The 14,007-nt window shown below is 34.3% G+C and overlaps 1 protein-coding gene across 1 annotated transcript; it reads right to left on the bottom strand.

Moving 5' to 3' along the window:
* Positions 1-1,805: 1,805 nt before the first annotated feature.
* On the bottom strand, positions 1,806-9,167 carry LOC132056813 (uncharacterized). The gene is made up of 7 exons (XM_059449171.1): positions 8,966-9,167; positions 8,777-8,864; positions 7,331-7,389; positions 7,092-7,231; positions 6,196-6,406; positions 4,087-4,258; positions 1,806-2,216 (listed from the first exon to the last, which is right to left on the bottom strand). The coding sequence occupies exons 1-6, from the start codon at positions 8,966-8,968 to the stop codon at positions 4,088-4,090; spliced, it is 672 nt and encodes a 223-aa protein (XP_059305154.1). The 5' UTR covers positions 8,969-9,167; the 3' UTR covers positions 1,806-2,216; position 4,087.
* Between the last annotated feature and the right edge of the window lie 4,840 nt (positions 9,168-14,007).

Raw genomic sequence — 14,007 nt, 5'->3', positions numbered from 1 at the left:
AGGAATTGAAAGGGGAATTGAAAATGGCAATGGCAAGAAGCGCGACAAGGGGCCATCTCGCTGAAAAACAAGAAGCTAAAGTGGTTAAGCAAAGTTCTTGCAAAACGGTTAAGAACAACAAATAGGGTATTGAAATGGTTGAATCAACGAGGAAAATGAAGATGACGAACTGAGGGTGAAAATTAGAAAGTGAAAAAGTAGAAATGAAGAAGTGAAAATGAAGAAAGGAAGACGTTGAAGGATTTATATAGGCATGGGTCTGGGGCGGTTACAAATCCCGACCAACCGGGGGACATCACGTGTCCCATAATTAATGAGACGTGATTTGAAAAGACGTGCGTAACGGCGGTTGCGTGTTGGTCGTTCGGCGTGACACGTGGCTCGTGGCGAAAGAACGTGACGTAATCGTTCCCGCCAAATGAAAAGATAAGAAAGAGCCTGCGGAACCACCGGTTTCGTGACTCATCCACTTCCCGTCACTCCGGAAAGCTTCGGTCCGAAAGTGCGCGGGACTATCCGTATACGGTAAAAACCGGATTAATGTTTAGCCGCGAGACCGGGGCCAAGAAAAGGAAGAAAACAAGCACGAGCGTTCGCACGGGGGAATTGCACGGTAGCGCTGATCGCCAAGTCGAGTTAAACCGTCAGGTTCGATTTATCCGGGGCAACGTATCAGTTAGACCGGTTCCTACATGGCCGAGTTGATCGTGGCCGTTGGTTCGATTTGTACATGGCTGAGTTGATCGTGGCCGTTAGTCCGGTTTCCTCATGTCCGTTGTGATCGTTGGTCCGGTTAATCAGTTATTCAATCGCCACGTGCGAAGATCGTTCGTCACCCAGCATCGCGCCGTACGGTGTCAAACCGTACGACCCAACCTTATCCATATTAGGGCTTCCTTTATTCTAAAAGGGTTGGATGATGTATGAAAAGCCCATAGGGAAAAACTATAAATAGGGGGCACTTCCTTACTTTTAAGGGTTGACTTTTCAGATCCAAACATTGTATTAGAATTTATATTAAAGCTTTCTCTCTCTCTCTCACTCTCTCTGATTTTGGTCCGGTTCATAGCATTAAGTCCACTGATTCACATTATTCGATATTGCACTGAAATATATATAGATATCTTAGCTCGAATCCATAATACTAACACCTTCGTCCAAATCATTAGCCTACTGATTTACATATATTTAAGTCATTTATAAGTGAATCCACATATACATTCTTCATTAACCAAAATAGATCAAAATATCCACATATTTTATTCCTCATTTAAAAATTCAACTTATTACCTAATTTCGAGGTAATCAACACCAAATTTGATTCCTGGTCCACCAAGGTAACCAGGGCCTATTTTGATTTCTTATCCAAGGCGTGCCGCGTCTACTGTGTGGGAGATGCACGCATTTTTCATTGCGGCTGTCTCACAAAAATGTGCCTAATTGATACAGTTTTTAAAGAATTTAGGTGTTCAATAGGTATTAGCACTAGTTTAAGTGTCTAAATGAACAAGTCGAACAAGTTTAGGAATCAACGTATGTATTTGGCCGTCTTTTTTTTTTTTTTTTTGCATCCATTCATAGACCAAATCTCGTCTCACATAATAAACCAGCGCAACAACTTCTGATCCAAGTCAACTCCTAAGTTCTGTCTCAAATGACTGCACAACCTAGTTACAATGGATGGTTTGTCGCAACAGAAAGGGGAAAACCATAACGCTAAAGACCATAAATATGGAATTGGAAAAAAGAAGAAATGATTGAGCTCAGATGCACATGTACGTGGTGTGAATGTTAAACAATTTAAATTCAAACCTTAAGACGTTAAACAACGATTATACTTTTTGCTATTATCTACATGATGAAAGCCGGTTAAGCCTTTGACATACCGCATAGGCAATCACTTATGCGTCGCAGAGGGGAGACCTCGTTTCTGGTTTCTCCCCTCGAACAAAAACAAAATGCAATTAGAGGACAAAAGCACCAGATGAACGCCAAACTCCAAAATCTATCTTCCAACATCCAAGAACTTCTCTAACACACCCCTACTATGTTAAATTCACCCTCCCTCGCCCCACCAATTTTTTTTTTTTTTTTTTTAGAAGAGCCTCTACTGTACAGTTGCAGGACCAAAGTCTGACCAAAAAAGCATAGCAGAACGTCTGGAACATTAACTTCACAAATTGAGAAGTCACCTTCAGCCGCAGGATGAACTCAACCTGAAACAGATCAGCAAAAACAAGAAGGCTGACGAAATATAAAGTGAAGAGTGTGACAAAATAAGAAAATGTCTTTTCCAGCCACAGAACACATGAAGAAACAGCTATATGGCAGCTTAAAGTGCAAAAGAAGGATCATTAGGTTTTGCCTCGTACTAGCAGTCTAGCACACAGTGTCTTAAGCACTATTTCGTTAACTTACCTTAAATTGACAATATAAACATGATCAACTGCTTTTAAGTCAAAAACAAAAAAAATTAAAACGGGAACCATGAGACTACCCTTGCACACTACGGCTGGCTTGAGGACTATTTCAGCTTGGAAACCTTCAGGCCTATTCAATTTTATGCTTCTGAACAGAGGACGTGTAAATATCTAAGCTTAGCCTCAAAATTCCCGACTCACAGGCTTGAAGTCTACCTTTCGCAGAATACGGTTAGCGAGGAAACAATTGAGCTATCTTCAGGCCCTAGTCAATATTATCCATTTAGAGCAGAGGTCGAGTAACTTTATAGCTGAGCTTAAGCCTCATACCTGGCTAACAAGCTTCTTAAGCCTCCAAGGTGTTTCATACACGCATTCTGAATTTACTCATGTCTGTCAACTTGTGAGTAAATAGATTGTCTAAAGGATATAAAGGATCCAAAACTGTATTTGAAATATACCGCCAGCCCCAGCTACATCTTACACAACGTTCACCTCTGCTGCCTATCTCTACCCTCATATGTCAAGACGAAGAAAATAAAAAAGCCCTCCCCACCTTGATAGTAGTCAAACCATGTTGAGCTTGATAACCCATCTCAATTGACCTCGGTTAAGCTAAAAACTTGGAATGCTTGGCCAAGCACTAGTTCGGGGTTAATCCAGTTAAGCCAAAGAAAGCATCCCCAGGGGTGGCTCAGATGGAATACATACCTATTTCAGACAGATGCTCAACCTCCTTTTTTCCAAAATCTTTCATCTGTATTTTCCTATATCTGTCATCTGTTTTCATTTTTTTTATTTTTTTATGACAATCTGTCATCTGTCTTCATTATGGTAAATTCAATCTTTTATTGACAAAATTGACCAATTAACAATACAAATTATGGTTTTTAATCAAATAGGGAAAGTATAGCCTTGCTTATAAATAGCATGCGTTTCCCTGGCGTCCTTCTTCCTTGTTCTTACCATCTCCAGAACCCCTTAATCCTGGGTAAAGTTTAATCCAACAATGATACTCTTTCGAAGAACAATGACATACATTTATAATGGATGACATGAGCAATATGTGCATGAGTTAAATGTCATACGGAAATAGAGAACACATGAACATCACAGAAACCAAAGATTATAAGTTGAATTCATTTATATGTTCATGGCTTCCTCAGAAATAAATGAAATTATCAAAAGCTGCATTGAGTCTTATAATTTACATCAAGAAAGTGGAGACAAAATGATCGAGTATCAAGAAAAAGGGATCATGAACTGATCAATCCTAGCTATCTTTCACCACCTTCCAAAGAAAGTTTAGAATTTTCTGCAGGAGTCGAGTTTCATTTATCATGGAAAAGAGAAGCAAGCGAAAAGGAAGAGGTGTATCCGGATAGTATCTGCTTGTACTTAATTCTAATCATTTTAAAGGAGTCCATCAATTGAAGCTAGTAAAATGACAAAAATACAACTCAGATGTCATAGAATAAAGAGGTAATATTCTAAAACGTTATTCATTCATGGTAAATGCAGCTCTCAATTCCCTTATACATAGCTTGTAAAATGTAGACAACAGAAAAAGGAGATATATCCAAACCAAGGAAAAAGTACCCGGGAGGGGGGGAGAGGGAGGAGAAGCAGAAGAACATTGCAATAATTTAAAAAATAACAACTTTACCTCAACAACTTGGTTTTACATGCACTTCAATGATGTCATCGTCCTCCATCTCGAGACTACTGGGAGTTGCAGTCGGATTAATTTTATCCCCGTCAAAGCAGAAAACCAGATTTTGCAGGTCAAGCTTGAGTTTATCAGCGTACGATTTGAACAGCCTCTCAAATTTATCATCCTACGTGAATATGCAATAGGAATGAGTCATAATAACATTTCATTCCTGGCTATGGAGTATGACTTAAGCATATCCTTTTCAAGAACTAGACAAACAACAGAGAACAAAATAACAGAGACAAACAGCATAGAGAAATATGAACCATGACAAGTTTAACATGATGTAGAAACAGCTTTAAAATGAAATAGTTCAAGGCCAAAACAAAAGAGAGAACAAGAAATATCTTCAAGATTAATGGCATGTCAATGTTAACAAGTGCTGATCACTTCAAGGCATCACTGCTAAAATGTTTGATGAGCCTGGATGACTGTCATCTTTACTAATGGTTAATTATCAAATAAGGCTTATTGAGATATGATGTGTCGATTTTCCAGATGGTAACTAAAGCAGTTGTTATTATAAAAGAGAAAAGTCGGGAATTATTAAGTTCATCTACCAAAATAACCAATTTAACTATAATGGACAAATGGTAGGAAAATAAATCCTGCCGCTATCGGTACATATTTGTTTTTTTTTTTTTTTTAATAAGCGCTATCGGTACATATTTGTTCCATCATAAAAGTCAAGGTACAACAGAATTGATTAGATCCTGAAGTGATATCCACTTTTTTAAATAGGACATTTTACAATTTAGTCATTTTCTAATGCACCTTTTTAAATGTTGTCTTACATGATTAAAAATATGTTGTACCACCAGCTATCAAGCTCTCAAGTCTTTGAAGGGCCATAAGAGATGATGAAACCATCCTAACTAATTTATTGTATTTTTTGGTGCATCTGGAAAGAAACGAACAGAAGATGTTTAGATGGTATCACAACTCCTATTCATGTCCTCAAAACCAAGAGTTTCAAACCAAGCACATGTAACTAGTTGTGAACTTTTTTGGAGTGTATCTGCTCTCTAGTGTTAGTGTAAGCTGTTGTAGATGAGCAGATACATCTTTATATTGTAATTTTTGCTATGCATCTACTTGATGCCTTTTGAATGAAATCTTTTACTTCATCGAAAAAAAGGAACCATCCTAACTAATTTCTTTCCCATGCTCAAAGCATAGACTCATCTCCCTTATAGGAGTAATTACCTTATCCTATGCTAACCTCAACTCATTTATTTCTGCATATGTTACATGAACTCAAAAACTAGTACAGTAGATCTATGTACACTTACACGTGTATGTAGGTCTTTTACTGTATTTTGCATTGTTGTTAAAAAGCACTTACACTGCAGTCATATTTGTTTGAAAATGCTTTAACACAAATGAAGATAAAGGTAAAGTAGAGTTTTATCCATATTGCATTTAAAGATGACAAGAGAAATACTTCAAAGAACTTTCTATACAGTTATACAATTAAAGCCTCCTATGATCTTGGCTTCCAACGAAAATCAGATCATCCTACAACATCACTTCACAAACAACACTTGGCAGACAACAAATTATAAACTTCCCCTCTCACTTAGACTCAGTTTACTTTTGTAATATATAAATGGGGAAAAAGATTAAAGTAGGGAGAAGTCAACTTCAAGAAGTAGTACACTGAAAGCATCATTGAGCATTTGAGCTACATTTATGTAACACAATATGGCTGATAATTGTAAGCTAATTATGCACTAATGAAACAAAAAGTGATTTAGTTTCTCCTATATAAACGAACCTTATTAATACCTATAAATCATTAATTACCAAGTATTTTTGTAGAAAGCACTATACATTCATCTGTTTTTTATCAGGTGCACTATACATTTATTCTTTAGGATAACTTCTTTGTGTTTGTATACTAGCCTTTGTTTAGGATAATATACAAGTATATACTCCATTCAAGAATGAAGGAAAGATGATATTACACCTCTTTTAAAGATTATGGTGCAGATGACATAACTACACGACAGATATGCAAACTTTATATATGTAAATATGAACTGCACCCCCAGGGAATACCATGTAAACCCGAAATTGTTTCGCTCCATCCTTGTCTTGGATAGAAATGACTATCTTAGCTCTTTCAGTTGAGGGTTTTGATGGCGGCTCAGCCACACTATCTTGAAGTGAATGGAGCGAAGCACTAAGATCTCTTTTTACAGATTCTTCAACATCTCGCAGCTCATCCTTAGCTGATTGAGCAAATGATGCCAGCTCTTTCTTTTTCAACCTACAAACAGCCACTCATAATAGTAAAGAGAAAAAGAGAAAAACAAGAGCAAGTGCAACTCAATTAGTAATACAAATCTTCTCAAAGACTACAGAAGCCTGATGTTTAAGAAAAAAGAGAGAGGGCCCTCCCATTCACTAAACCCTAAACAGAAGAAATCGAGCATAGGTTGGGGGTGTCATGGAACCAGAAGGGATTTAATTGATGAATAACAATGCTATTCAAATCTAATAATGGATGGTCAATTCTATGCTTTCGCTATTCGAACATAATCTATTTATTTGAATTCAATATCTCATTTAGGAACTTAACTCATTAAAGATTGGATATACCAAAGCAAAAAGAATTATCTAATCAGTTGTCACCTAAAGAAAGCAGACATCAAGTTAGATTCACCAAAAGGGTATTAATATTTACATCAACTTTATTAAATGATACTGGAGAATCCAACTTCGAAAAGTGACAATTCATAAGATCACAAAACTCATTTCATTCATATAAAGTAGCAAGAAAACCACCATAATCAAATCAGACACCAAATTAAATTAATTTAAAAATTGAGCTGAAAACACTTCAGCAAGCGAACCCACAGCCATTAAGTTCTTGTTACGAAACATGTAATGCATATCTTAAATCAATGGATACAAAAAAAACATAGAGATCAAATAAGGTACTACGAATATACCTAATTTCCTTTATAGTTGAATCTTCAACAAGGTTACTAGTATGAGCAGAAATATTTGGGGAAGGTGGCAGCCAATCCTCTTCTTTTTCTTCACAGTCAACTATTTGAACTGCTTCCTTTTTGTCTTCTTTCTTTTCGGCCTATTTCCAAGTCCAATAACGATATAAAGCAAGATCAAATTAACAAATTGAGAAAACGACAATTTACATTTTACAAAACATTAAAGAAGAGAAGTTTACAGCAGTATCGATCATTTTCCGTTTCTTTGAGACGACTGGAGACGAGTCTGGACTATCATCTGTTGACGTTCAAAAGAAATATGACAAAATTCTTAAGAAGGAACAATATCAAGCAGATACATACACACATTAATAATGCTCTCTCACCCGACTTTCATGAATCAAACTATCTTAAATCAGCATATCTTATGAATAGGACAGCGAGGGAGAACTTATCCATGACAAAAAAAAAAAAAAAAAAAAAAAGACAACCTCCTAAGGTCATTGGGACCACAGCATGTTATAACAAAGCACGGGGAAAAATTGCCAATGTTAAAGCTAAGCCAAGGTTTATACTATATAGGCTTAATACATAGGCAGCTCTTTAAACTTGCCGGCAAATTTCAATTAGACACTCGAACTACGAGCTGTTCCAATTGAGCACCTAAACACATGATAAAGTGTTCCAATTAAACACTTTCGGTTCAATATTTTATACTCCCTCTGTTTCAATTTATTTGAACCTATTTCCTTTTTAGTCCGTGCCAAAATGAATGACCTCTTTCCTAATTTGGAAACAAATTCACTTTATGAATGATTTACAGCCACACAAATTTTCAGGGCTTATTTTGAACCACAAGTTTCAAAAGTCTTCCCTCTTTCTTAAATATCGTGTCCAGTCAAATGGGTTCATATAAATTGAAACGGAGGGAGTATATATATATATATATATATATTTTGCGCGTGTTCTCAAGACTCAAGAGTCTATTAGGTAGTTGAGTTAATCACATAAAATATGTCATCTCCTTAAGTTATATGATTCGCCTCAATAAGCCGTAAAACCACATACATTTTCTAATTGAGGTTGATACATATAATTAAAGGAGATGAGATATTTTATGTGGTTAACTTAACTACCTAATAGACTAATAATAACGAATGCAATTTTTTTTTCCAAAAGCGTCTAATTGGAACAACTTATCATGTGTTCAGGTACTCAATTGGAACAAGTTGTAGTTTGAGTGTCTAAAATGAAATCTGCCGGCACGTTTAAGGGGCTACCTATAAATTAAGCCTACTATATATGCACATAAAACAGCAATTACATCTGACACACATTGGTATATACATAACACATACTCCCTCCGTCGCAATTTATGTGGCAACGTTCGGATTTCAAGATTCAAACAAGTTTTCCTTTGACCGTAATTTTTTCATATATGCTTTAAATATTTTGATTTGTCAATCATTGTGACTTATAATACTTTTTAAGTAGTTTCCAAATATGTAATTTTTTTTTTTTTTAAAACTTGAAGATTCCATGCCCGAATTCACAGTCAAAATTAAACTATTTGACGCTCGAAATCCGAACTGTGCCACATAAATTGGGACAGAGAGAGTATATATACATATTCATACATGCATGTGTGTGTGTTATAATTAAAAACAAAAGGGAGCTGAGCTGACCGTCAAGGCAGACAAGATTAAAGGGAGTATTGAAGGGCTGAACACGTCTGTAATCAAATAGAGGTTCCAGTTCTTCATTAGATTTATCCTGCCAAATTTGAAACAAAAACACTATCAAAATTCATAAACCCTAAGAAATTAACACCCTATTGAAGACGTTTAAAAAACACCACAGAGCAAAAATAGCACCATTCTTCTGAATTCCTCAAATTGAAGGATTTTTCGATTGTCCCGCCTTAAAGAAAGTTCGAAATGAAGGTCTGGATGGAGCAATACTTTTGGTTGTTTCTACTTTTAGTACTTGTAGAGTGAGATATGTGAGGATTCGTTCAGCTGAAATGAATAAAAGGGGAAAGGGAAATAATCAACTCAAATCTAAGGGCCACGATTACAACTTGTTAAATGAAGCTCGATAATCTAGATTGCCCCAATTTTCGACTTAACAACCCAAAATTACTACTCCCTCCGTTTCAATGGATGTGAATTCATTTGACTGGACACGATATTTAAAAAAAAATGAAAACTTTTGAAATTTGTGGTTCAAAAGAAGTCTTGAATATTTGTGTGGCTGTAAATCATTTCATAAAATGAATTTGTTTTCAAATTAGGAAATAAGTCATTCATTTTGGCACGAACTAAAAAAGAAATAGGTTCACATAAATTGAAACAGAGGGAGTACTATATATAAGTGAGGATAGTGAGTTTTTATAGTCCTTACATCCTCACAACTCTAATAAGATGCTTACATGTGACTTCTCCAATTGACTTTTCTTTGCATATTTTCATTTTTCATTTTTTGCTCTCATTCAATTTTTTGAGACCACTCCACATGCATTTTTATAATACCAACTTTTTGTAGTCCACCCATGAATTTTTTTTATATCTTTACCCTAATTGAAGGTTTTATGACTTTGTGAATCCTCACAAGTTTTGGAAAATTTTGGGAACTTTAGGAATTTTATTTTTATGCCACTAGAAATAATGATATCATGGAAAAGGTTATAGTGAACCCCACAAAGCATACTCATATATATTTGAGTTTTTATTATTAAACTTGTTTTAAAATATATTTTTCCTTAGGAATTTATTATAGACACATAAAGAAATATCCTGTCATTCAAATTCTATCTTAATATAAGCTTAATTATTGAATTAAAATATTATTCTTATAATACTATTTTGTATTTGTTGATGTTGTTTACTAATTATCATTTGCTATATTCAATTTTTATTCGTCTGGTTAGACGCAAAGCTGTTTTATTTTCTCTTGTAATTTGTGTCGTACATGCTGGCAAAATAAGTAATTAACAAAGATTTCACTTAAGGTAGAATTTAGTTTTAAATTAAAGGAATAAATACATATAAACTATATTAATGTTAAATACTTTAAAAATGTATAACGTAAATTATAGTCCTTACATCTCAATCGAAAAATGAACTTCAAAGTACAATACTAATTAATCAAATAATACATGCACACACTTTTAACATAAAACGTATCTAATAGGTTACTATATTAGAAGAGGAACTATAAAATATTATTTTTATCTATATTCTAAAGATGTTTGAAAAAATACTGTAGTTAAAGAAAATACAATTTGATCTTCGTAACAATACTAGACAATTGCAAAAAGTATATTTTTTTACTTATTTTTTAATATTAAAATATTTTGTAAAATATCGGATAATCAATATTTTCTATAATTTAGGACAAAATAGTTACGTTTAACATGAAAAAGTTATTACAATGATGATTTCATAAAAAGGGTCATTAAATTAATATATATATATATATATATATATATATATATATATATATATATATATATATATATAGCATGCATCTTTTGGAAGGAAAAAGAAAGCTTAACGTAAGAACAATTTAATTTTATTGACTTTTCAGTATTTCCCTTTTGTGATTTAATTTGAAAGAAGTTCTATAGAAATATCTTGTAATATAAAGGCTTTTAACTATTTATATTTATTATTATAAGTTAACTTTGTTGATTTCTTATACCATAATATTTTCGCATTAAATATTTTTGACATTAATTGAATACTATAATATCTTTTGATAAAAAATAAGTTAGCCAATATGGGTTCAATTCAAAGAACCAAATGAAATTGTATAACATAAGGAAAGCCCAATTTAGATCATCAGAAACTTTAATCTCAAAAGATTTAAGTAAAATATTAATTAGAAGAGTTTTCGATTGTTTGATTTAAAAAAAAAATATATAATGCAACTAAAAAATATATTTTCTAATTATTATATATGTTTATGTACTTTGAAAGTTTAGAAATCTTTTGAAAGTGTCAAAATTAATGTTACAAAAATAAAGAAGCAAGAACAGAAAAAATTTAAAAAATATCTACAAATTAAATTTTTAACATCGGTTTGGCACGGGCCAAATGACACTAGTTTAAAAAATAAATACTCTCTCCCGTTCAAAATAAAAGTGTCCGAGTAGCTATATTTTGGTCAAAATAAGTGTTCACTTACATAATCAAGAAGTAATTAATTTTATTTTATTAGATTTATCTTTATTTACTCAAGGCAATAAATAAGCAAGAGTTTTATTAATTAAGGATAGTTTAGTTAAAATACCTATCATCCTAGAAGCTAGTGTTTTCTTAATGGGAGGCCAAGTGAACACTTATTTTGGAATCGGGGGAGCAATAAATAAAAAAAAGCACCATTATTCTCAGCAGTGGTACGGTTAATGATTCTAGCGGATCGTCCGCCAGATGATGAATCAGAAGCACCATTACTCCCTTGGTTAGCAGCTCCCGCACGAGTTAAAGCCATTTCTGCGAGGCAAGCTCTATAGCACAATCTAGAATAAAGAAGAATGAGAAACACTTATAAATGCCCTGGTAGTCTTTCGATCATGCAGGTGACCAGGCTGCACAAGGAAGACTTCACTAGACACAGCTCCACAAACACAGACATCTCCTAAGACACATCTAAACCTAGGCTCTGATACCAAACTTGTCACGCGCCCAAACCCGACCCTGGATATAACAGGCATCCGATGCTATGAACAACACCGGAAACACCTTATGAATTGATAACAACAGGTCCCTATTTAATAATCTTTTATTAATTAATCCAAACAATTATAAATAGCTTAAATAAAATCATGATCACGACTATGAAATCAAACAAGAAGTCTAATATAGATGTAACGTCATAAGAACGTAGCAATACTCAATGAGTCAAACAATGACTTCAACACTACCTACAATGATAACGTCTATCTATGGAGCTTCTAAGATCAATAAATGAATAGTCTAAAGGTGGCAATTTGAGCCCATATTTAGAAAATTAGCCCATTTTACCCACATTTTAGTGAGTTGGGTCACTCATACTTCAAGTGGGTAAATATGGGCTTCAAGTCTCTTTTTAACCCATAAAAATATGGGCAAATATGGGTAAAATATGGGTATCCATATAAGAACACACTAGACCCAACAACAACTCGTTTCAAAAATGAGAAATTTCTTTCTTACCTCCCACCCCAACCCTTACCCCACCACCTGCCCCGCCATGCCCCCACTCCCCCCAAAATATTTTTACTTTTATACAAATTTATAAAAAATGGAAAAAAAATTCTTACCGTCCGCCCCACCCCCCTCCCTCTAAATTTCAATTTCATATATTTTACTTTCATAAAAAAATTGTAAAAAATGGAAAAAAATTTCTTACCCCCCCCCCCCCCCCAACAACCCCTGAAATTTCTATTTCATAATATCAATTATTAATATATGAAAAAATTAATTTAACTTGACAAAAGAAAAAACAAATTATAAACATTACACTTGAAATAATATTACACTTGTATAATATGGGTTAACCCATAACCAACCCACTCATTTATCACCCAACCCATATTTACCCACATGAAGTATGAGTAGTTTGAAACCCAATCCGTTTTTGTTCAAACCATTTTCAACCAAACCAAATCCAACCAAACCCACCCATTTGCCACCCTTAGAATAGTCTAAACTTCAGGACGCAGCTCAGAAAAAAAAAATATAAGCAATAACTAAGATAGAGGGTGATCCACGAACAAGCATGTGGCCTCACCAATAAATCTGGAAGGCATCAAGTTCTCCTAATCCGCATGCGTATCACGAACCTGCTCCTCAATGTTACCTAACACACCATCTAAAACAACAATGGTATGCCTGAGTACTGGGTACTCAGTTAGTGTCTCCGAGACAATAGTTAATATAACAAAATAATATAATAAGGATCGGTAAAATAATGTCAATAAAGGCAGTTTGAAACCCAAGGATAGAATAACTCATCAACTTAAATTTAATAAGAAATAAATCAACTTCAAATCACCATGTCGTTTATCACATTTCAGCCTTTTCAATTATGGATTCAACATCATCAATAAGCCACTCACAGGCAACCAAATTATAACATAAGCCAATACATGCCCAGATAAATATAACGAAGGGATGACCATTTAAGGTTCCCTAAACTGCATAGAAGCACCACATAGGGGTTATCAACCCTAATGGCTACTCTTCCTCCCGAATAGCTAGGCAAATACCACACCGGGGTTGCGAACCCTCGATGACTACTCTTCCTCCCGAATGGCTAGGCTAACCCCACTAGGATCCATAGTGACTACCCTTCCTCCCGAGTAGCTAGTTGAAACACAAACAATAGAATCATGGCATAATAGCCGAATTATAAATAATGGCATAGAAGCCGTAACTCAAATCATATCATGATAGCCGAATTGTTCATTATGAATTGTGTTCATCATCCCGTTAATAGGGTATACCAATATAATTAACTAATTTAGAAATCAAGTTCAAATCATTATTCAATTTCAATTCAACGAAACCCGTTCATAGGGCAAACCACATGAAATATCCAAGCTTTCCGAAACCAAGTTTAAGCATCCTATGGGGTAATCCATGTTCAAAGATTAATGCTTTATATTTCAATTCCCATCAACCTTCAATAAGGGAGAATCATGTATTCATATCTATCTATATATATATATATATATATATATATATATATATATATATATATATATATATATATATATATATATATGCAGGCTTGTCCCACACGCACACAAACCTTGCCAAATAACCACTTAAACGTTTGAAAAAAGTATGTTCGAAAAAGAGACATACCTCCAATCCTGCTAAAATGGTACCAATAGAATTTCCAAGGTTCAACCATCACTCTACAATAG

Source organism: Lycium ferocissimum, chromosome 5, assembly GCF_029784015.1.
Source record: "Lycium ferocissimum isolate CSIRO_LF1 chromosome 5, AGI_CSIRO_Lferr_CH_V1, whole genome shotgun sequence".
Lineage (NCBI taxonomy): Eukaryota > Viridiplantae > Streptophyta > Magnoliopsida > Solanales > Solanaceae > Lycium > Lycium ferocissimum.
The sequence above is the reverse complement of the archived record's forward strand: the minus strand, read 5'-3'. Positions and strand labels throughout refer to the sequence as shown.